At 41.3% G+C, this 25334-nt stretch overlaps 1 protein-coding gene across 3 annotated transcripts; it reads right to left on the bottom strand.

Annotated features, from left to right (window-relative positions):
• Window positions 1-1899: 1899 nt before the first annotated feature.
• Window positions 1900-15815, bottom strand: LOC105054640 (casein kinase II subunit beta-1). 3 transcript variants are annotated; one of them, XM_073246271.1, is made up of 6 exons: window positions 15679-15815; window positions 15214-15511; window positions 13841-14059; window positions 4562-4671; window positions 4290-4455; window positions 1900-2343 (listed from the first exon to the last, which is right to left on the bottom strand). In XM_073246271.1, the coding sequence occupies exons 2-6, from the start codon at window positions 15446-15448 to the stop codon at window positions 2213-2215; spliced, it is 861 nt and encodes a 286-aa protein (XP_073102372.1). In that variant the 5' UTR covers window positions 15449-15511; window positions 15679-15815; the 3' UTR covers window positions 1900-2212. The 3 variants fall into 3 exon arrangements, with proteins under 3 accessions (XP_073102372.1, XP_029123292.1, XP_073102373.1); XM_029267459.2 differs by having other exon boundaries at window positions 15214-15756; XM_073246272.1 differs by lacking the exon at window positions 4290-4455 and having other exon boundaries at window positions 15214-15758.
• Window positions 15816-25334: the final 9519 nt, after the last annotated feature.

Genomic DNA, 25334 nt, shown 5'->3' on the forward strand with positions numbered 1-25334 from the left:
GAAGTAGTTCAAGCTTAAAAAAGTGGGCACTGAAGAAAATAGTTCTGATATGTTAACGAATTCAGTTTCAAAAATAAAACTGATAAAGTGCAAGGGCATTGCAGGTTTGATGGAACCCTCTATATGAGTTGGAAGGAGAAGATTTGTTAGTGTGGTCCCTCCTCATATGAGACCCAACACTTTAAATGAAAAAAAAAGACGTCACATAGCCTTTTATGTGGCGTGTGAAAGCTTGGAGGTGCGTGGAGCCTGGGTAGCATGCGAAAACATACGGAAAAGAAAAAAAAGAAGGCCAGTGATGCATTGAAGACTTTTGTGGTGTTGCGAAAACCAGCGACGCACGAAATTCTTTTGTGGTTTGAAAAAATGTAGATGCAGAAAATGAGTCCAAACCGGACTTTAACTTTTATGCTATAAAAAGAGATGTCCATGGATGTAAAAATGTGGCCACAAAAAGAGAGAGAGAGAGAGAGAGATCATGGAGGATGTTTTGTTAAGGTAAAGAAGATTGAAGAACGTCGATTGGAGAAATTTGCTTAACCTCAGATTAGAATTATTTCATCGAGAATTTTACTAGAGGATTGTTTAATCTTGAATTTTTCTTTCTTGTATTAAAAGGAGTGTTCCCGATATGATGTTCGAAAAGATTTTTTGTACTCTAAACTATTATTACTGTAAAAATTTCTTCTTACTCTTATCCCTATGTAGATATAGACTTCGGCCAAATCATATTAAATTCTTGTATTTTTACGATTGCTGTAATTTTTCTATATCTCTGATACTATCGTTAGTAAGATTTTTGCTTTCACTTTGTCTATCATCTTTCAATACTTGAATCCCAACATAAAACATATGCAACATAAGTGGATTTTCGTTTGGCATAAATGATTCCTAATTATAACATGTCCAGTGGACCTAACCAGATTATTAAATGGGCCACTTCTCAAGTTTAGATTCCTAATTTATCTATTCCAATTTGATCGGTTTAAATATTGGGTTATGATGACAGGGGTACAAAACCTATTTGAAAAATTTATAACCTATTTAATCTGTTTAAGACCCAGTTATCCTATGTAACATGATTGAACTGAACCGACCTGTCTATTAAATGGATTATGCGGGTCGTCTTGGGTCATCAGTTAAATAGAAAGAGCATGTTCTGCCTTGGGTATCAGTTTAATAAACAGAGCGTGTTCGGTTATCAGTTTAATAGAAAGAACATGTTCTGTCTTGGGCATCAGTTTAACAAACAGAGCGTGTTCGGTTTTAGATTTCTGACTAGGTTAGGTTCAGGTTGATAGCTTTTTCATAATACCTGTCTCAACTCTCGACCCAAGCGACCCAAACCCAATCCGTTGGCAGACACAAGCACCGCCAAATTTTATATTAATTGGTTGGATCAAGCCTTATTGGTTGCCGGTAATCGCTACCAACCGAATCTCAAGAATCACTGGTCAGCGGTAGCTATCAACCGAATCGCAAAGAAGTATACTCTCATCAGTTACTCGAATGTTTTTACTGTGTTTCTTACTCTCATTGAACAGTTCAATAAGTAGGAACCATATCCACAGGCATCTCATTCCTGACTGACCATCTCAACAAACTGGAGTACCAAGCTGAACCTCAAGAGTTTCAGTATGCAATATAAAAGTATCTAAAAAAATAATCCAGGCACTACCTTTTTTCCCCCTTCCGAAGGAAGCCACAGATTTTAATCAATGACATTGGCATTCGCAGAGACCTGCAACAAAAGTAAAAGTGGCATTTATCAACAACCAAGATATGATGTCACAACGTGATAGGCATTCCAGGGGACAGCAGATCACCATTTGCCATAAGGCTGCTGTTTCAACAAGCATTGGCATGGATGAGACAGAGAGAGAAAGAGAGAGATTCGCATGGAGCAATGCACGCAAGCATTTATCAGACAGTGAAATACAATAACTGAGGCAAGATAAATAATTCACAAACCATGACAAACTTCCTTAGGCTCTTTAGTTACAGCTAAAATAAAATAAAACAATAGCTTCATTATAGCCTGATGAATAGATCAGCACAGTTCAGATGTTCTCTTAATATATAAAATCAGGAAATATTTCGATGTTGCACTCTTGCTACTGCAGCTTCGCACTTGCCAAAGCATCACCCTCCCATAAGAACAGTATGACAAACCCCTAGAGCTGTTACATGATATGAGATGCCACCTATAACATTAAGGTTTGTGAATTTTAAAGCCAAAGACTCTTGGAACATATTTCTGTGATGTCTTTTGTGGCTTCAGGTGTCCATATGTCATCAGGAACAGATGTGGAAATGTGGTGCCAAAATATGCTCCATCAACATCTACACAATGTCAAGAAAAATCTCACAAAGGATTAAAACTAGAAGAGTAGCTCTGGTGTATCAAGTTATATTAAGGCTCTTGGTAATCAGAAAATAAGACTCATCCAAAGCAGCCGAACACACGCGCCTTCATCTTACATTATTGAAAGTTAAAAAGCATGAATGCGTTGCCTGCACAAAACAAGTGTTTGGATATCTGCAATTGCAACTGGAGGCTGCAGTTCAATTTGCGAAAAGGAGGCCCAAAACTTATATATTGGAATTGCAACCAAAATTGGTCGCAGTTCCATTTACAAGAATCCTTTGCAATTGAGAAAGCACTGATAAATGAGTGCTCCAAGTTATAATATGCTTATTATTACTACTACTACTATTATTTTATTATCATTATTACTACCACCACCACTACTATTACATATATTATTATATAATATATCATATATATATATATATATATATATATATATATATATATATATATATATATATATATATATATATTAACATATATAATATTATAATCTAAAATTAATATTATAACATATTATTACCATATCATTTGATATTGTAATATTTAATATTATATACAAGATTATAATATTAGGTTATATGACTCATTAATATTATAATACCATTAAATATTTTTGATATTTAAATTTTATATGTAATTATGTATAAAATATTGAATATTAAACAATATTATGATTATACATTATAAAAATTCATAGTATCATAAAACTATAATTGATATATATAAAATAATCATCTAATTATAATAATTTAATCTATATAAGTTATGTACATTTAATTATTATTATTATTTATAACTATTCTTATAATAATCCAAATAATATTATAATATTAATTGTATTATATAGTAAATAATATATAATAATTATTAGTTAATACAACACATATTACAAAAATATATTTACAATTACAATAATATATCTAGCTATTATTATATCAGATTATTTTACATCAATTATTATACTAATCCAATGATAATTAAATAGCAATATTATTTTTATATTAATCATAAAAATTATACAACAAATATTACATTGCAATATAAAATGTAAATAGTTCATTGTTTGTCAAGGGAGACTTACTGGCTCATTACAAGGTAACTATATCTCTTTCACATCAAACAACCAAATAGCTGTAATTGTTTCAGCAAGTTTTCACTTTCCAAACAACCAAGCAAAGCCTGTTTCTACAACTACAATTCCAACTGCAGGTAATTGAATTGCAGGGATACTAACATCCCCTTACTGGTTTAAAATGCAAAATATAACAGGCTTTTTGTGTGTAAGTGCGTGTATTTGAGAGCAAGGAAGTGCGTGCGCGCACAGAGAGAGGGAGGAAGGGAGGGAGCTAGAATACTATTGGTAGGATTAAAGTCTTAATTCTACTAGCTCAAAATCAATGATGTGCAATTTGACATGAGAACTCATACCGTGATCTCCACAATTTAACAGAACAATCATATACTCCAACTATCTCCTACTTAGGTATCAAGCAGATGAAAAAAGGGTAGTTAACGACCCTACTTAACGACCTGGTATGTTGATATCTTTTGATGTCGAAGCATTCAGCCTGAAATTTCACACAGTTTAAATGTCTATATTATGGTGTATACAAAACAGTATAATGTTCACCGGTAACCATTTATGTTTTATTCACTCTGATTCAAAGATAAGATACAGAGAAAAAACATTTCTGTTTTTAAAAAATCAAAAATGTTGCAAATCATAATTAGTGATGTGGATCATCAATCCAGATGCCCTATCATTAATTTCACATTGATAGAGGTCCAATCCTCCTACAAGGATTCAAGCTTTGTGTGCATGGGTGAGTGTATTAGTATGTGCACGCGTAAGGACACATTCATTTGTTAGTGCAGACTCGAAGGCTCAAAAAGAGTTGCTAAACTGAAAGGATACTGCCTTGGTACTTGGATCGTGGGTAGTATATATCTTCACATTTTGGACAATAAATTTTCACAGTGCTGGATCGAGGAATATCTGATTGCCCAACTGGAAGGCATGGTTGACCACAGCAATACAATCTAGGACATCTTCCAAAGTCATAATTCTTGTACTTATCCAACTGCAAAGAATATCCATTTAAATAACAATTTTCAAGCCAAAAACTTTCAACCAAAAAATTGAACCATGGTAAACAGCATGCTCATCAAAGCCAAGAGAGAACTTACCATTGCCGCCATCCCTTTACTTGTTAAAATGTATCTTACATGAATCAGACCATATAACATCTCTGCTGCCGATTCAATCAACTCATTTTGTTCCTCAGTAAACATATCACCTGTGCATTTCCATGACCACAACCAAGCAATGTTACTAGACTGCAAACTATCCTGATGAAAAAAGAACATGCAATCCAGCAAACCTAAAGTGTCTGCTTGATTTTCATAAGAATTAACTATCTTAAACACATAGTGAATCACAAAGACAAGGTCAAGGAAACAGCAACATGGTCAAAAAAGTAGTCCAGAAGAAGTATTTAAAGACCAGCAATGCACCAATTAAGAAACATAGATAGATGGATGAGAATATAAAAGACTTATGATTAGCATGCTAAACCATATATCACATATTAGAGACTACATACAAGGTTAACAAATTGATCATTTTTCAATATTACGTGTCTATGCACATGCTTGCATGCATGTGCAAATGCATACACACATACACATGTGTCTATGTGTAGATAAATGCATATATATGTCTGTCTCTGCATGTGTAGATATAATTTGCACGCTAATTGCAAATAAGTGGGTGTTAGACAAGAAAAATGCAGTCTTCACATTCACACTCAACAATGCAGCTAAAGGTATGCATGAAAAACCAGTTCTCAGAGCTTCAAAATAAAAGGGAACGCTACATGAACGACCAATGGAGAGAATAACTTACTGGGATAGGGACATAACACTAGAGTCTGCAGTGGCTTAAACCATGAAAAGAGCATTATTACCAGGAAAAACTCCTTACAGAACAAATATGCATTTCTTATTACTAGTATCATTCTGAACAGTGTTTTCAAAATACTTTGTTCCACAAAAAAGAAGAAGAAGAAGAAGAAATTGTAAAAACATTCCTGTAAAATGAATATATAATTATATGAACTAGGCATTGCACATGTAAAGGATGAATACTTACTCCTTTCATTATGTAGTGTTAATTTTTAACAAACTAATTGTCACCCAAGCTATCTTTCTAGAAGAATAGGTGTGTGTTCATCAATCATGCATCTAGCATCCTTTGCATGTCATACACAACAAGCACAACAATAACATACTGGTTTTCTTGTCTTGGACATCATGCACCTCATATCAAGGCCTCATATATTGAAAATTGTAAGCATGATATGAAAGAGATCACCCCATGTAACAATTATTACATAGTGCATAAAGCTAGTACAATAGTTTATCAATTATTCCAGATAGAAACTAGAAATAAGGATTATGACAGCGCAGCTTAACCATACAATATATGCTAAAGAGTTTCTTCATTAATTAAAGTTCTACATGTGATGATACCTGACACGTTCCTAAGCACCTGAAAAAAACAAACAAACAAAAAAAAAATATGCTCACCAAAATCATGAAATTGTGCACATCATATCACGAGGAACCTAAATTTTGTATTCTATATTAATGGAAAACACATAGCGAAGCCAACTTTCTTCAACAGCAACCCATCTAAAATGGAACACAAAAACCTTCAGCAGTGGTGGTCCGCACCCCCCCCACCATACCATATAATGTGGATGTCAGGTGTTGCCCAAGGAATCTAACAAGAAGGCACCATAGCAATAAAATAACCATGCAAATAGTGGTACAACCAATAGGCAAGGTACAGCAACAAATATGGCTCTAGGTGACCTAAAATATGTTCTCCACTATGCACATCACATGATGTGGTACCTCAAAAATAGAATAGTGCAATTACTAAATGACCAACACAAGATGGAGGAGGGTCTATAAACCTTGCTTATGGTAATAGCACAACCTGTCTTCACGAACAATCATCTTATATCGCGATAACAAATTATCAAAACCTATTTTAATTAATACATCTACTGCACAACTCACAACAAGACCTGCTCTGGATAACGTTCCCATCTATTTTACAACCTAAGGTACTAGATGTTGCTGCAGCTTATGATATTATCCTTAGAAGTGAAAATGGGTGATACTATTTCATGCCTCGCCCCATCCCAACACTTAGAATAAGGGATGTCCCTAGAAATGCTGATCAGGATGCTGCGACAATGTAGGACAGCCCCATCCCGACAACTAGGACAGTACCTCATTCTGAAATCCCATGAGACCTCCCATTGGGGTTTAAAACCATAAGAAAAAGTGAGATGAGAGGCAGTTAAAGTGCAGAAGACAACATGATAAATCTTAAACATGAATCCACCTCAGTTTTCTCTTCAATCCAATTCATTCTTTTCTTAACCCTTATATGAATCACCTTAATGACCCAAACCAAGCCTTCACTAAATTACGGTCCACCACACTATCACCGCTATCCTAGGGACCTAGGACTACATTTTAAGAGTTCGTCCAACCCATGATGACCCATCAGATCCGGAGGTGATACCCGAAACTGACTAATGTATAATCAAGTTGGTCTTAAATAATCCAAACCCAACCCAATTGTAAAAAATCCTTACCCAAATCCAGTTATTTCAAGTGGGTTAGTGCGTCCAGGTCAAAAATTGTCACTTGATTCTGCTAAAGGCTTGCAACAATTATACTATAGCACCTTCCATCTTCCTACTCTAATTCTATATTTGTCCCTATCCCCATTCTTCAATATTATAGAGTGATCACCTAATTGTGTCTCTCAGCAATTAAATCATTGATTACAGCCATATTTCTGTCTCTGTTATCATCAAAACAGCATTCTACACACCATAAAACCTTGATTGAAAACTTTATATTATAGAACTTCCTCTTTTGATGACTTGTAATTATGGTCCATGTTATGGTTATCCAGTATTTTCATAATTACTGTAAGATAGGGTAACTACAAAGTATACTAATTACCATCTACCATTATTGCCACCTTGCACATTTTGTAAGCAGTTTCCAAATGATTTAGAACAAAATCATTTGTTTTGAACAAAATCAAGGCTAAGCAAATATCATACCCGATTTAGCATATAAATTCCACAGTATAGGCCAAGCATTCACTTCCCTTTCATTTACCTATGCTAACATTTTTGTCTCTTTCTAGAGTAGATCATCTGTTCTAGAAAAACTAAAGCTGAAATAAGACCAAAATGAACAAATAATTTCAAAGGTGAAGGACAAATTTCACTTCCTTTTCATTTATCTGGACTATTTAGAACACACCCCCCCCCCAACCCCAACCAAAAAAAAAAAAAAATCCTCCCCCTTGCCTGCATACTACTATATAATTGCTTCTCCTACTGGAGTGTAAAAGGATGCCTTGGCCTTATTTGAACTATTGAACAACAAAAGGATGTGAACGTTAAGCTAAATTAGTTCTTGCATACTTTGATTTAATAAACTAACCATCCTTTATAACATGTTTGTTACTACCAATGACTTGTTTCATACTCATTAAATTTCAAGTACTGCAGATCTGCAGCCTAGTCTAAATACTAAACCAAGAAATTTTTTTTAAAAAAATGAGGCAAATCAAATCTTTGGCACTCAGCTAATGCTCATTCCATTACAATTCCATTAAGTTCCAATAGTATTATCACAGGGATGCCAGCATGATAGGTTAAGCACAGTGCTTTTCTTGAGCGCACGTTAAAGAAAGGATCCTTCACTTAAGGGGGTTACGTAAAGTTACAAGATTATAGCGACTTGCTCGGACAATATCAAAATTCCAGAGGTATACACAGGGAAATCAGATCAAGTAACAATGCATAGGAAATAAGCATTGCAAAATATAGAATTTGATCGTTAAATTATAGTAGTCACATAACAATCTAGTATGCATGGTAACTTAATTAAAAGCATCAATGGGGTGATACCTATCAACCTTGTAGGATGTCAAAAAGTTTATTGTTATCCATGATGTCTGCATATTAACTACTCTCACAAAACAATTGTTTTTAAGTGTTCCATTAGGTCCAAAAAGTGAGTAATCAATGCATAAGTTGGTCATAATGATTAAGCTATTCTTGGAGATCATTATTCACAAGGTTGGAAATCAATTTCGTAATTGAGCTAAAATACCTGACACGGGAGCCCAAAAGCTTGACAAGTAAATAGCCCATATTTGCCGTTATGCAGCCAAACAGGAATACGTTGACATTGTTCCTTCTTGCAATAAGCAAGAATGGCTTGTTCATTCTCATCTCATATCAACAAACCAACTCCAACATATTGCATTTGGCACATACCTATTTGCATATAGTTAAAAGTCATTCATGACATGGAGCTTTTCATTTAGTAGGTTTTGTCATGTCATGCACAGCCAGAATGTGTATTACCAATTTTGACTCTATGCCCATCATATGCTGCACTTTATCAAACAGAAGCATTTAAAAAATTACTACCTTAAGAATACAATACGCCATTGTTGAACTAACATCTAATTACCAATGGACTTTCATTCTTGGTCATGAAATCACAGAAAGTATGCCTTGCAAAAGAGAAAGTATGCCCAAAAATCTTGCATCAAAGTTGATCAGAAGAAAGCTGAAGACAATATTATAAAAGAAGAAATAGTATTTCTACATGCATTGAAGAGCTTCTAGTAAGTGTGATGACAAGTAGAACATTTTTAATCCTTTCTCAAATTTTAAATGCATTTTCGCGAACACTGTTAAAGACAATAGGAAATTGACCAAGTCAAGCTTTCCTCACACTACCTAACTACTACTATTGTGGAATATGGGCAACTTCTCATATGATAAACTTGGACATTGAAAAAAGTGAATCATCAAATTCAATTGAAGGACTCTTGAGAATGTGCTCATGCTATTATTTAAGAAAATAAGTCTTCAATACACTCAAGACAAGATTCAAATGACAAACTCGCACCAATAAAGTTGACCACCTCTTTGAAGTCCAAGCCTTCTTACCCTAAGATTCAAGGGTTCAATACTTGATATTGACAGCCATCCTAGTTTGTCCTAAGTCGATAAAGTTCCAAGATGGTAGCATCCCAAATCTTGGAATGTTCCCTTTTGGTTTTCTATTTTCATATTTTTAACTTTGTTCGTTTTAAATGAATGTAATGACACTTTATTTGTGTTCAGGTCCTTAAATATGGTTTCTGAGTCAATGGAGGGTTGAATGGTTCCAGTATTTGTAATGTCATGCTTCCTCTCCTTCCTCTCTTCCTCTAATTAAGCCCCTACTATGACAAACAAAAAACAACAAGAGAGTAATAGGGCTCTCTTTTTCAAACCAAGAAGACACGATTGTGTCCCAGATAGCACCAGCCAAACCTCCATAGCAGTCTATCTCGACCAGCATTGATGATCTTAATTCTCTTAGTAAGAAAATGGGCTGATATTTCTAACCTCCATCCTTTCTCTGACTTCACCTATGACAGAGAGGCACATCAACCGGTCTATGAGATATCATAGCAGACTTGATGGTATCGTGCTGTGCCACATGTTGGGACATCTCGCTTATTGCGGTCGTTGCTGCTCAAGATGACAGCTACGAAGGCCAATTTGGCTAACACGAGCTGGAACACAACCATATTTTCTTGGTTGGAAAAGAGAGCCCTATTACTCTCATTTTGTTTTTTGTCTATCAAGATGGTAGCATCCCAAATCTTAAAATGTTCTTTTTTGGTTTTCTCTTTTCAGTTTTTAACTTTTATTGTTTTAAATGAGCGTAATGAAATTTTATTTGTTTTTGGGTCCTTAAATATGGTTTCTGGATCAATGGAAGGTCGAATGGTGCCAGTGTTTGTAACATCATGCTTCCTCTCCTTCCTCTCTTCCTGTAAGTAAGCCCCTACTATGACAAACAAAAAACAAAAAGAGACTAACACCAATCTCTTTTTCAAACAGGAAGACACAGTTGTGTCCCAGCTAGTACCAGCCAAACTGGCCTCCATAGTAGTCTATCTCGACTAGCACCAAGCGAGAGAGGTGAGATGTCCCAGTTCAAACCTAAACTAGCATTCTGCACCAGTCTCATCTCTCATTTTCCATGTGGCACAACACAATACCATCAAGTGCACTAAGATATCTCACAGACCCATTGATGTGCCTCTCTCTCATGGATGAAGTTAGAGAAAGGATGGAGGTTACGAATATCTGCCCATCTTCTTACTAAGAGAATCAAGATCATCAACAATTTTTGTGTAGCCTCCAAATATTATGGTCTACTGCATTTTACCTGCCTAGAAGCATTCACAATAATCTTGAAAACATAATAGTAAGATATCCATGGAGTTATCTATATTAACGTAAATCAAAACAAGAAGTACCAGTATTAGATTATTATTATTGGAAATCAGCTACCAAATCTTTAACCACTTGGGACATGTTTAACAAAAAAGCACATACTAATGGGATAAATGGGATAGAAAGTAAATACCTTTTTGCAACATTCTCATAACATTAAAGGGCCGATTCATCATCATTAGAGCCCAGAAATCAATCACAAATAACATTAAAAATCCACATCTTACAATGCCCAAAACTAAGATAGCAAAAGTTATTGACAATTCATAATTGTGCATCAAATAGTCCAAAAATAGACAACTCAAATGGCATGATATATTATTCTGATTTGATATATGGTTTTCAAAGAATCTAAATCAATTTAATTTTGCTATAATGTTTTTTTTAAGTTATCTAATCAAGATTTGCAGTTTCAATTCTGGAGAGAATCTATAAAATATTTGAGCACACAAATTCTATTCGTTCTATCTATTTTGTTTACATAATGCATAGGTAAAATGCCTCCAAAACATATGATTTTCTTACTTTTTGATGTTTTAAACAGAATGAATTGTAATTAAAAATATTGATTGTCAGTTTAAATTGCACATTGTTTATTTTGCATTGGAAAGATTGAAACCTCAATCAATCCTCTCTCTACATCCCATTTCTTTTTTCTACTTCACTTTAAACCGCTTGCCATCACCAGAGCTTCAACAAGCAGCATGACATCCTGCATGGGCACCACTATTGCTATCCTCTACATGAGAAGGAAATGCAAACACTCTCTTGCTTATCCTCTCTCTCATGCCCCCTTCCAAACATACTATTACCACTACCACCTGTTCTTTTGAGACTACCACCGCTACTAATCTTCCATAGCACACATCTTGCTATCCCCGGCATCTCCTGCCCACTCTAGGTACAAGGCTTGCACTTAATCCATTATTGCCTGCATAGTTGTGGCAATTGTTGATCCTTAGCCACCACTACAATTATGCTCCTTGCCACAGCCATGAAACTATAGTCACTATCCTACAAATAAGACAAGTTTGTTTCTACAAGGAGATTAATACCACAAGATATTGATCCATAATCCTAGTTTTGCACCTTAGGTTCTTTTTTTTTTAAATTTCCATGCATACTGGCATGAAATTTATTGTTTTAGTTCAAGCACATTGGGCTCTCGTTCATCTCAATGCAAAATCACTCAAAAGATACAACCAAAGGTCCTATATAGACAATAATATCATATGTTCTAAAATGATTCCTGTTTGTTTTCTTGACCTATGTTCTCTACTTTTGTTGCCTCTTTGTAATTGTGATTATATCTATATCTTTTTTATCATTTTTAACCAAAATTGAAGCCAAAATTATCAGTACTACCAAAATAAAGATCCATTTAGTTTGACCAAATCTCTAACCCAAATTGAGTTTTTGGACTTTGAAAGCCACCATCCAATACATGGGTCATGTAAAATGATCAAAGGTAGAATGGAGAAAAACTTGTTCAAACAAAAGGGTAATGGTCTAACAAGTAACATAATGGTGGCATTGTGAACATCCATTAAGCTGGTATGCGAGTACTTAGACAAGTTAGTATATTGTATTGAGTACAACCACAAGCTCACAAAACCCAATTTAAATTGTTAGAAAAATTCTTCCTTGCATTATTTATTGGGAAGCCTAGTGAGAAAGAAACAGAAAAATATTTGCGTCAAGGAAGTTACCAACATTAGTTCTAGATGCTTTCATTTTCTGGTTTCAATATATTTTTGTTGTTTCCAAGATTAACAATGGCCCTACAAATGATTTTGATATGTAAGTGCTTGTTGAACTTGGTATCTCTAATCTAAATCCTATGAAATGCACTTTAACTAAATCAACAAAAAAAAAAAAAACCCTCTTTGTTTTGTGAGATTGAATCGTAATGATGCATCCTGAGGTAATCCTAGTTTGTCAAGTGATGTTAGTGTCACAAGGAAAGACAAAGGCATAGTTATTTTAGGTTTTACTTCCTTTTGTGGGGTTGAATTCTGATGCCATTGCCAAAATGCAGATGCTTCTTGATGGATTGAAACTTTGCAAATGAAGAGGCTTCTCTTAAGTAACTGTGGAAAACTTAGTATGAAGTATCTTCTCTAATAAATGGAATGAAGTATCTTCTCTAATAAAACTTAGTATGAATTCTGACTTCTGAGGATGCATGGTAGCAATGAAACATTCCCAAAGCAATTTAGAGAATTTGTCTCTAAGTTCAGAGCTTTTTGTTCAATACATAAATTATAAATATATTTTAATTGCTTCAAAACATAGCCATTGTAACAATGCAGCCAATGCTTATAGATATTATGATAATCTTTAGAATTGTACCTAATTTATTGTTTTGCAATTTCTTATATTTCCTTATTGCTTTGCTCATTCTAATTCCAAACGGACACATTATATTTTTTAATAACATAACTGAAGCTGCCAAACTAGAATTGAAGCCACAAAAACTGCTTGCAAGGAAAACCAATACCAAGTTTTCAAACCTTGTGCTCCAAGAATGCAATGAAGGCATTGTGAGCCATGGTACATGGAAATTTTATCTATTTTTTCCACTTGTACTCTTATAAGCAAGGTTCAAGAATTGCTTGCTTCTATTCTTTTTCTTCTTTTGGGATTGTGGGATTTGGGTGGGGGATCAGGTTTCTACTGGTGAGAGCTGCCTTGATTCAAAGAAAGCTCTGAACCAAAAAAACCTATATATCCTGAATGGGTCAGAATATTAAAAGGACTAAAGATTAAAAATATAAATAGGACTGAGCAGTAGTAAAACATGAAGCAAGAAAGTATTCAACTACTAAAATTTAAATATGATGATGATATAGGCAAAATAAAAGTTATTAGACACACAAATCAAACTTCTTCAAGAAGTACCAAATAAGCTCAAGGAATCATGAGCTACTAAGTAACAAGAATCCAGTAAACATTCATGTTTCATGTTATATGAACAATACTATACCATTGTGTTAAGATTACAATACATAAGAACAAAACCCTTCATAAAGACTATATATAAAGTTATGCTTACCATGAGAGGATTCAACATCCAAAATCAGATCGAGAGCATAATCATAATAAGGAACTTGGCTGCTTAACCCACAAAGATTGAAGTCATCTTGTATGTATTCATCATCAACTTCACAAAAGAACTCATTCCCTCTTAGATTACAGAACCATGAAATCCAAGATGTGTCTTCACCATCAGAACCACTAACATCAGACTCTTCACTGTCTGTTTCAGATTCTTCTGAAGAAAAGAGAATGAAAAATGCAGAAGCATGTTTCAAAAGGATCTCAAGACAGCTAAAGAGTAACACGATAGAGACATTTTAGACAACATAGCTTGAACACATCATGCACATTGTCAAGATGCAACTCAAATGCTCTGAACAGTTAATCTTGAATAGCCAAGTCTCTGAACATATGGAACAGATGCAAATAAACATTTATAGATATATATGTCCAGGTATAAAGAAGGAAAAGGAAATTAAAGAACTTGAGCATGAGAAAGCACACATCAATTAGTATAACATTCGGAAAAAAATCATCAAATCTTCAAAAGAATACTGATATTTGTAAATCATAAATGTGACTAGAAAATAAGATCACATGGATTATTGCAGACCATAGAAAACAATTCATGGTTAGCCATTGGCCTCCAAACTCTCACATAAAAATGCCAAGCTTTTACCTCTTCATCATTTAAGTGATTTTCCACAAATAAATCAAGCAGAATTTATGTTTTTGCTGTTAAGCAAATCAATAGTTATATAAATTAATGCAATAAATGAAGTTCTCCTCCTCATTTTGATGAAGCTGGATCATCTTTAGTTTGCACTCCCAGTACAAAAGTTCTGACAAATATTCTCAGCATATGGTACAGTTCGAGTTTACCAGTTACATAGATAAACATCAATAAAAAGAATGCCCACAGATTCCGGCAAAAACTAATCAGATCTATAACTAGACTTCTTTGCTGAACTGCTATGTCATCTCCTCATAAGCTAATCAATGCACACGACGTAGTGCTTTTTGGCAATTCGAAGCAACCACATATGTCAGAAATTAACAAAATTAACATAGAGCACTCCCAATTGCATGGAATAGGCATTTAACTAAACTAAAATGTGAAATAACCAAAGAATAACATTATTTTAAAAAAAAAAATCCAGCCCAAGTCAACAGATATCCATATGATTTCCTTTCAAAATTTCCCGTGTTATCTGTCCCAAAACATTATAATCACATGAAAACTTAAAGAGAAGTTAAATAAATCGTCTGCGGTGCAATATCAACCATTACTGCAAAATTAATCGTAAAAGTAGAATGAAAAGAATTCCAAAATGATAGACGATGGAGATTTAAAACAAATGATAAAAAAAAGGGAAAACAAATACTTACCATCAGAGCATTTGTTCTTGGAAAGAGGGGCAGACCGCTGGTCCCGGTGGTGGTCCGGCTGCTTCCCGGCAGAGGTGGACAGCACGGAGAGCCGCTCCTTCTCCCTCCCGTTCAGCCCCCTGGAAGTCGACGGCGAGGACTTCTCCAGGTGCTTGTCTAGGGCATCATTGATCCGCTTCCGATCGAGGGGGCCGATCTCCGACTTTGACCCTCTCGCTCCTCGATCCCTGTACATATCTTCCGCCCCTCTCTACCTTCTCAACCCTTCTGCCGAGCTCAATCAACTCGCACCAACATCCTAAACAAAAACAAAATCAAAAATCTCGAACCCTAGACCGCCGAGGACACCAGTTAGAGAGCAAACGGAAACCAGGCTTGGAATGGAGAGAAAAACGAGAAAAATCACGGATTTGATGACTGAGAACCCTAGACTCAGATAGACGGAGAGGGAATCGAGGTAGAAACCCGAGATTCTTGGGGACACGGAAGTGGATGGGGGTAGAGAGAGCACGGGAAGTGAGGGAAGGATGGGGGAAGAGGGGGTAATATGGAAACTTGATGGGTGTTATTGGAGGGGCGTCGCGGGCCCCACTATATTTTTGTATTTGTTTTTTACCTCAGAGGTGCCGAATACTGTTCTTGTTTCTTAAGATACGAGTGCCGAGTGTCTTCAATAAAATGGCAGGCCAAACCACTAGGTATTGGCTTCTGCCCGAAGTTCGGATCAGCCTAGGAAAACCTTGGGTATTTTTTTTTAATGTTGTTAGTTGGACCCAGCTGAGGGAATGAAAGAAAATAAGTCATTAGTTTTGCAATGAAATTTTAAGTCTCAAAAAAGAAAAAAAGAAATTAAAATTTGACCGCCCCTTTGCTAGGATGTGTTTGCTTTCAGGGATGTACATGCCAGCCAATCAGTTGTCTGCTTGTGCTCCTTATAGCTGTGGATAGCTTTGAAGGCCCAGATATCTCTCTTTATTTGTAAAATGTCTTTCACCAAATGATTAATTTGGTGTTTGTGACCATGAGACCCATTAAGCCAAGAGATGATAGTAAATAAGTCACCTTCTAACTAAACCTAAGCATATTTAAATTTAAAAACTACCAAGCACAATCCTTCCTAAGCTGTAGCTAATTCAGCAAAGATGACTAAACAATTAATAGTTTCTTGTCACTAGCTTGAATAAGATGACTTTGATGGTCTTCAAGGATATGCACAGCACCAGCCGCATTGTCCCTTCAAATCCATCAAAATTCACCTTCAACACACCAAGAGGATGGGATTTACTGGGTCACAATTATTTGAGTCAAAGGAGAATGGGGTTCCTTATGATGGTTACTTCGATATCTTATGGAAGTATTGAATGGCCTTGCAAAAGGTCTACATACAAGTGAGCACGACTAATCACATCTCTTGTTAAAGCAAATAGTATATATGGCGGTGTTCTAGTCATTGAAAACATTTAAAGTATTCATTTATTAGCTTTTATGAAAATTCTCCCAATGTTGCATGACCTAGTTACGAGGGTCTACATAATTTCTTGAGCTAGATGTTGATCGAGAGTGGCATGAAGGACCAGGTTAGATGTAGGTATAATGTTGTTGGGATATACCGACCGATCCTCCCACGCCGACTAACTGTCGGGCCCGCCTGACCAGCGCCCGACTCTGCCGATCGACGACTGCCGACGCCGTCCGACCGAACCTATGTCGGCCGGGCCGACTCTCCCTCCCCCCGACTAGCCGGACTGGAGAACCCAATATCCGACTCTTGTAAGTCTCCCGACTGACCATCGGAGGGTCCCTGGGGGTTCGCCCGACATCCCTCAACCAGGCACCGACATACAGTCGGTCGGCTCCTTCAAACACCGTACGACTGCTGGAGACTGTCGATCCTGACAACGGCATGCGGCACAGCCGCCTTGGGGCATTATCCCACCTAAGGCATGGGTCAACCCTAGCAACGATTTGACAACCTCACGGTGACTCTGACAGTCCTCGGTGATTTGATAATTCTTTCATTGTCTGCACCATTAATGAGGCGCTATGTCGCGTTCTACTACAAATCGGGGAAGGCAACAGTGCTGAGGAGGTCTTTTCGAAACCCTTGAACTCTTCCTCTCTAGCTCTCGCTCTCACCCTCCCTCGTTGAGCTCCTTGATTCTTTTCTACTGTTGCCTAGTCTCCTCTCTGACTTGACCGTCGGAGGGTCTCCGCCGGAGTCACCTCCGGTCAGTGCGGACTTCTTTTGCAGGCGCTCGTTCCCGACGATCAGACGATGAGGGGATTGGCCGCAACAGGTTTTGGCACGTCAGGTAGGGAAGGACCACAGCACCAGGGATTACAACCCCCACGGAACTCGAAACATCTGTCAAGATGACAAGAACAAGAGCTCAGCGGTCGAGGGTCACCGGATCGGCGAGATGCTCTTTCCACCAGGAAGAGGCTTCTCCTCCACCCTCCATGGCAGAACCCAGCTCTCCGCATCCCGTGGTGACCACGGAGGCACAGATCGCGGCGATCGTGCGGCAGATGACCGTGTTGACGGACGCAGTCAAGGGCCTTCAACAATAACCGATCCGGTTGCCGCCCTCACCGGCGGGATAACCGGTGGTACACCCGATGCCCTCCAGGAGTAGCCACCGACGCCCGCGTCGGTCTCCGTCACCTCCTCGGGAGCACCTCTCACAGCGCTCCCATTGAGAGGAGGAGAGGCGGCCACGGCATGATGCCCGTCAGTCCCGATGACCGTCTCCTTCCCAGTTGGAGCGAGCAAGGAAGGAGAAGCGACCGCGAACACCGTCCGCCTCCCTCTCGGATTCATCAGGAGACTCCACCCCCGGGGTCTCTCAGCACCGACGGGTTGATGACTACGAACGCAAATTCGAAGAAATCGACCGTCGGCTTGTCCAGCTGCAGGTGGACGGACAGAAGTCCTCGAACGATATTGACTTCCAGACCGCCCAACCTCTCTTCCGACTCATCCTCGACGAACCGATCTCCAGTCGGTTCAAAATGCCACATGTGGAGCCTTACAACGGCTCCACCAATCCAGTCGACCACTTGGAGAGCTACAAGGCTCTCATGACGATCCAAGGGGCGACCGATGCTCTTCTTTGCATCGGCTTCCCCGCCACGCTCCGCAAAGCTGCCAGAGCCTGGTACTTCGATCTTCGATCAGAAAGTATCCACTCTTTTGAGCAGCTCGAGCACTCTTTCGTGGTCCACTTCAGTACCAGTCGGAAGCCATCGCGAACCTCGGACAGCCTTTTCTCCCTCAAACAGGGAGAAAACGAGACACTCTGACACTTCGTGGCATGATTTAACGCGGCCATGCTTGAGGTCCAGGACCTCAATGAAGACATGGCCATCTCGGCCATGAAGCGGGGGTTGAGGGCATCCCGATTCACATACTCCTTGGACAAGATCCTCCCCCGGACGTATGCCGAACTGCTGGAGCACGCGTACAAATACATGTGCGCGGACGAAGGAGCTTCCGACCGATGCCTGACCGAATCCAAGGGCCCGAAGGAGAAGCGAAGGAAGGGTCGGGCCCCTATCGAGCCTAGCAGGCCCCCGACCGATAGTCGGGTCTCACCCCCACGATGGAACCAGAAGTCACCCCGACGATGGAGTCCGAGACCGATGCATCCCAGGTATGACTCCTATACTCCTTTCTCTGCTCCTCGTGCGTAGATTTTGATGGAGATCGAAGGGGAAGAATATCTGCGACGGCCTCCGCCTCTGAAGGCAAAGAGCCTCGACCGACGAAAGTACTGTCGATTTCATCGGGACCACGGCCACAACACTGAGCAGTGTATCCAACTCAAGGATGAGATCGAGGCCCTCATACGTCGGGGATATCTCAGCAAATTTTGGAGGAACCCGCCGACCCGGCCCGTCACCGACCGACGACCCCAGCCGACTGAAGAAGCAACGACTAACCAACCTACGACCGGGGTCATCAATATGATCTCCAAACGACTGGGCCCAGGGACGTCTGCTGGAGGGGAGTCGATGAAGAAGCTGCACCCAGATGGCGAAATTACTTTTACAGATGAAGATGTTCGGGGTATACAAACTCTCCATGATGACGCTGTTGTTGTCTCGGCAACAATAGCAAATTATGATGTAAAAAAAATCTTTGTAGATAATGGAAGTTCAACGAACATTTTGTTTTACTCGACTTTCTCCCGGATGCGACTGTCGGCCGATCGACTCAAGAGAGTCTCTACACCCCTGATAAGCTTTGCTGGAGATGCTGTCATGGTGGAAGGAGAAGTTACTTTGCCCGTAATGGCTGGAACCGAATCCCGATAGAGCACAGTCCACTTGATCTTTGCGGTCGTCCAAGTGCCCTCGGCCTACAATGCCATACTTGGAAGATCCAGACTAAACACCCTCAGGGCGATAGTTTCGATGTATCATCTCCTGGTTCGATTTCCGACCAAAAATGGAGTTGGGAAGATGCGCGGGGATCAACAGCTCGCTTGACGATGCTTCCAGATCTCCGCTCAAAGCAACGAGTTGAAGGGCTCCCTGACGGTCGACAAGTTGGACCAACGGGAGGAGGAAGAACGAAGCGAACCGACCGAACAGCTTGTTCCCATCTCGATAACGGGGAATCCAGAACGAATGGTATGGGTCGGATCTCAATTACCTAATCCCGAGTGACGACAGTTGGTGGAGCTACTGAAGGCCAATGTCGACGTGTTCGCTTGGTCGGCAGCGGATATGCCGGGCATTCCCCCGGAGATAATAACACACCGACTCAACATCGACCCAGCGAGGAGGCCGGTGAGGCAGAAAAAATGATCTTTTGCCCCTGAAAGACAGAAGGCCATCGACGAAGAAGTGGACAAGCTACTCGAAGCAGGCTTCATCAGAGAAACTACATATCCCGATTGGCTCGCCAATATCGTCATGGTGAAAAAGGCCAACGGAAGTTAGAGGATTTGCATCGACTATACCGACCTAAATCGTGTCTGCCCGAAGGACAGCTTTCCACTCTCAAAAATCGACCAGCTGGTAGACGCGACGTCCGGCCACCGACTGCTCAGCTTCATGGACGCTTTCATCGGATACAATCAAATCCGGATGGCGTCCGAAGATGAGGAGCACACCGCCTTCGTGACCGCAAAGGACCTCTACTGCTATAGAGTAATGCCCTTCGGACTGAAGAATGTCGGAGCCACCTACCAGCGATTCGTCAATAAGGTCTTCAAAGACCAAATTGGGTGCAATATGGAAGTGTATGTGGACGACATGCTGGTAAAGAGTGCGCAGACTACAGATCACGTTCGAGATCTCGAAGAAGCTTTTTGCACTCTACGATGACACCAGATGAAGCTGAATCCGACTAAGTGCGCCTTTGGAGTGACTTCGGGGAAGTTCCTCGGGTTCCTCATTTCTCAACGAGGAATCGAGGCCAACCCTGAGAAAATAAAGGCAATCATCGACATGCGGCACCCAGACACCAAGAAGGAGGTCCAGCAGATGAACGAAAAAATCATCGCCCTCAGCCGATTCATCTCTCGGTCGGCTGAGAGATGCCTCCCGTTCTTCAAGACCCTGAGGCAGGTGAGGGGCTTCTCTTGGTCGGATGAGTGCCAACGAGCCTTCGAGGATCTGAAAAAGTACCTAGCTTCCCCACCGCTGCTGATGAAGCCGAAAGTCGGAGAGACGCTGTATCTCTATTTGGCCACTTTTCCTGAGGCGGTTAGCTCGATGCTCGTCCGAGAGAATGAGAGCCGAATTCATCAACCTATATACTACACCAGCAAAGTGCTCCACGGTGCTGAAACTCGGTACACGGAGACGGAGAAGATGATATTCACCCTGATCGTGTCTGCACAATGACTCCGTCCATACTTCCAAGCGCATGCCATTGTGGTCCTCACCAACCAGCCTCTGAGGATGATATTGCACCGACCCGACACATCAGGACGACTGGCGAAATGGACGATGAAGCTCAGTGAGTTCGACATATAGTACCGACCACGACCCGCCCTGAAGGCCCAGGTCTTGGCCGACTTTATTGCAGAGTTTCCGACAACCGACCAAGGGTCGGAAGGCGGGAAGCCCGGAGGAGCTGTAATCCCCGAGCCTGACCCCGGGTCCACCTGGATACTGCACATCGACGGAGCTTCAAATGCTCGGGGGAGCGGGGTCGGACTCCTACTCACCAACTCGAAAGGGATGGTCACTGAGTACGCCCTCCGATTTGACTTTAAAGCTTCCAACAATCAAGCTGAATATGAAGCGCTCCTCGCTGGCTTGAGGATGGCGAAGGAGCTTGGGATCGACAGCCTCCGGGTCTTCTCCGATTCTCAGCTGATCGTGGGCCAGGTCAAGGGTGAATTCGAGGTGCGAGACCCGGCTATGGCAAGATATCTCCAGAAGGTGAAAGATCTTATGGCACGCATCGGATATTTCGAGATCTTCCATATCCCTAGGTCGGAGAACGCTCGGGCCGATGCACTCTCCAGGTTAGCGACTTCAGCCTACGACGCTTTGGGCCGGACGTTCGTGGAGAATCTCAAGCAACCGAGCATCGATAAGGCCGAGGAGGTGCTGCAACTGACGGTCGAACCAAACTGGATGGATCCAATTGTTCGGTACCTGACTGACGGGATCAGCCCTGAAGATCCCACGGAGGCCAGACGGCTCCGATGGTCGGCCTCCCAATACGTGATAATGGATGGCTGACTCTACAAAAGGTCTTTCTCTCTTCCCTTGCTCAGATGCTTGGGACCGACCGATGCAGACTACGCACTCAGAGAAGTACATGAAGGGATCTGCAGAAATCACTTGGGGGGCAAATCCTTGGCCTACAAAGTCCTACGACAGGATTACTACTGGCCCACTATGAGGAAGGATGCAGCTGAGTTGGTTTGGAAGTGTGAGCCATGTCAGAGGTATGCTAACATACAACACCGACCAGCCAGCCAAATCACCCCTATTGTCACCCCGTGGCCCTTCGCCCAGTGGGGGGTCGACATACTCGGTCCCTTCCCACCAGCGTCTGGCCAAAGAAAGTTCATAGTCGTCGCCATCGACTACTTCACTAAGTGGGTGGAAGCCGAGCCCCTAGTGCAAATTATCGAGCGAAAGATGGAAGACTTCATCCAAAAATCCATCATCTTTAGGTTTAGATTGCCGCACACCATTATCACCGACAACGGAAAACAATTCGACAACTAGGACTTCAGAGACTTCTGTGCGAGGTTTCACATCACGCACCGACTGACCTCGGTCGGGCATCCACAATCCAATGGTGAGGTCGAGGTGACCAACCGGACCATTCTGCATGGACTAAAAATCCGACTGAATGAAGCCAAAGGCCTTTGGGTCGAGGAGTTGAACTCCGTCCTATGGGCGTACCGGACGATACCCCGTGTCTCCACCGGGGAGTCACCTTTCAGTTTGGCCTATGGGATGGAAGCGATGATACCGCTCGAGATCGGGCTACTGTCGACTAGAGTCGAGCAGTATCGAGAGCCGAACAACTCTGAGTGTCAGAGGGCCGACCTAGACCTCCTCCCCGAGCTTCGGAGTGAGGCCCATCTCCGCATGGCTTCTTACTGACAGAAAGTAGTCCGATATTACAACGCCAAGGTCAAACCAAAGCTTTTCAGGCCTGGAGACCTAGTCCTAAGAAAGGCAGAAGTCTCGAAGCCTCTAGACCAGAGAAAGTTGGCTCCGAACTAAGAAGGACCCTACAAGGTAGCGGACACCTATGGGCCGAGAGCTTACCGACTGGAGACTCTGGAGGGAAATGTCGTTCCCCGGACCTGGAATACCGACAACCTAAAGTTGTACTACCAATGAACTCTGTATCTCCTCACTCGGAATACGAATTCGGTTTCAAACTTCAGAGTCTAGAATCTCGACTCTTTGACTGTGGGTCGGCGCTCGCCAAGAAGTGCGAGCCCCGACGTCCTGACTTGAACCTAACATTCCACTGGGGACCAACGGTCCGATCGTCGATGATGCATCGGATGCTTACAAGGGTCGATACATCCACGACGATGGGAGTTACACTCCTTCTACAGTCAAACTCCTAGGCAAAACGGTCAGCTGACTCACCGACTTAGCCCCGGCCAAGAAAGGCAAAATGCCAACGCGATCAATGTCGCGTTCACGACTTACCGACCAGGTCACGACCGGTCGAAGGATATTCGACTCACCATCGTTTATCACACGGTGCAACGTAAGTACCCGACCTAAGTCTGGGTAATGGGAATTCGATTTGTCATCATTTCCTCAACTAAATGCGTCGGATGCCATTCGACTGAACGCATCGAACGACATTTGACTACCAGACCCTATGAAATGATCCAGCCATCGAGTCATGCCCGGAGGTCGGTCGACTTTCGACTCGACGAACACGCCCGACTCACGACCGGGCGACAGATGTTCGACTTAAGCCCCCGATCGTCGGGTTATATGACAATCGGGAGGCTGATCAAAAGTCAGGATTCGCTCTGCCTTTGCAGCGGCGCGCGTTACTGACTACCTCGAATCATTATCTGGGATCCTACCGAACGTCCTAACTAGTGCACTGGGTCTACGACCTATGCGTTCAAAAAGTGCTTCGACGAATCACACAAAACACATCCCACGACATACAAAGGAGAAGAGTTCAAGTTGAAAAGACTAACTTCGATTTCATTAAAGATTCGGGCCAAGTTTACAAAACTAGGCCGAAGCCCGAATACAAGTATGATAAACAGAAGTAAAGAAAAATAAAAGACCGACTAGTCCTCAGAATCGGCTTCTTCCACAGGGTGAAGATTGGGGACGGTCGGCGAATCTACTCGGGCTTCGGGAGTCGGAGCCGCTTGACCTTCGGTGGCCTGCTCCGCGTCTGCTTCGGCTTCCGCTGTGGTGGTGCGACCTCCCGACGATGGGTCAGCCATCTCCTCCGCAGTTGGGGCCTCCGACTCTGACGGAATGATGCTGCCGAGGTCGAGCTCCGGGTGCAAGCTCCGGATGGCTTTTCGAGCATCCTCGTACCCCACTCGGTACGAGAGGAAGCCGCTCTCCAGAAGTTCCTCCCGATACTCTTCAAAGTCTCGAAAGTCTTCTACAGCCCGACCCATGGCTTCCTTCGCCGACTCCACTTCCGCCCTTGCGATGTCTGCGTCGGCCTGAGCAATGGACAGACTTTCTTCGGCCTTAGTGAAGTTTCTGAGACTTGCTCGGAGCTGCTCGCGTTCGGACTTGAGCTCCTTTGCGAAGCTGTCCCTCTCGTGATGCAGCCGACGGACGGTTCGGGACTTCCGCTTGGCATCGTCCCGGGCCGACTGCAGCTCGGTCCCCGAAGTCACCAAGGTGCTTGTGAGTCGAAAAACCTCCTCGTTGAGATGGGAGATCTCCCCCTCAAGCCGGGCCTCCTGATCGACCGACTGCTGCAGCTGGTCGCAGCGAAAATTTAGTGCAGGGGCAAAATGGTAATTTTAAAAATTTTTCAAAATTACTATTTTACAGTGGAATTATTAATTAATCTCATTAATTAATACTAATTAACCCTACACTAGGATCTAAATATGATACAACAGCATGCATTTAAATTTGAAATTCAAATTTGAATCAGTAAACCTTTTACAGTACTGTATTCAGAACACATCACCTTTTGTGGGTAGTCGATCACCGTAATCTGATCACCGTCGGGGAGCTCTGATCGTCATATCGCAATCACACAAATATCTGGCCTCTGCGGATCATCCACACGAAGCTCCCGTCTGATCAGCTCCTCACGAATGCTAGTTCGTGATTTCACCCTTTTAATGGCAGATGTTGATCGAACTCCTTCGATCAATGTGTGCCGACTCCTCGGATGCTCCGGATTGTTTGCACGATTGCTTGAGAGGTTGATGGATCTCTCTCTGAAATTTGATGGACTCACAATACTCGTGGCACACCAATCTCACTTCCCAAACCCTAGGTAGAAACCCTAGGGTACACACTAGAAACCCTGCGCTCAATTTTTTTTCTTTTCTTTCTTTTTCTCTTGGAAGGTTTTGGACCTTCACCTTGTGCACAAACTTTCCTCACACCCCAATGTTTCTCTCCTAAAATTTTTATGTACGTCCCACCTTTCTCCTCCTTTTAAAACAACA

This window comes from Elaeis guineensis, chromosome 12, assembly GCF_000442705.2.
Source record: "Elaeis guineensis isolate ETL-2024a chromosome 12, EG11, whole genome shotgun sequence".
In the NCBI taxonomy this organism is placed as follows: domain Eukaryota; kingdom Viridiplantae; phylum Streptophyta; class Magnoliopsida; order Arecales; family Arecaceae; genus Elaeis; species Elaeis guineensis.

Excerpts from the sequence above, each read along its gene's own strand:
- LOC105054640 (XM_073246271.1), bottom strand. The coding sequence starts at position 15,448 with ATGTACAGGGATCGAGGAGCGAGAGGGTCAAAGTCGGAGATCGGCCCC. Across the intron at positions 4,672-13,840 it reads GGATGTTGAATCCTCTCATG|GTGATATGTTTACTGAGGAA; the intron begins GTAAGCATAACT and ends GGAAATGCACAG. Across the intron at positions 4,456-4,561 it reads GTAAAGGGATGGCGGCAATG|TTGGATAAGTACAAGAATTA; the intron begins GTAAGTTCTCTC and ends TATTCTTTGCAG.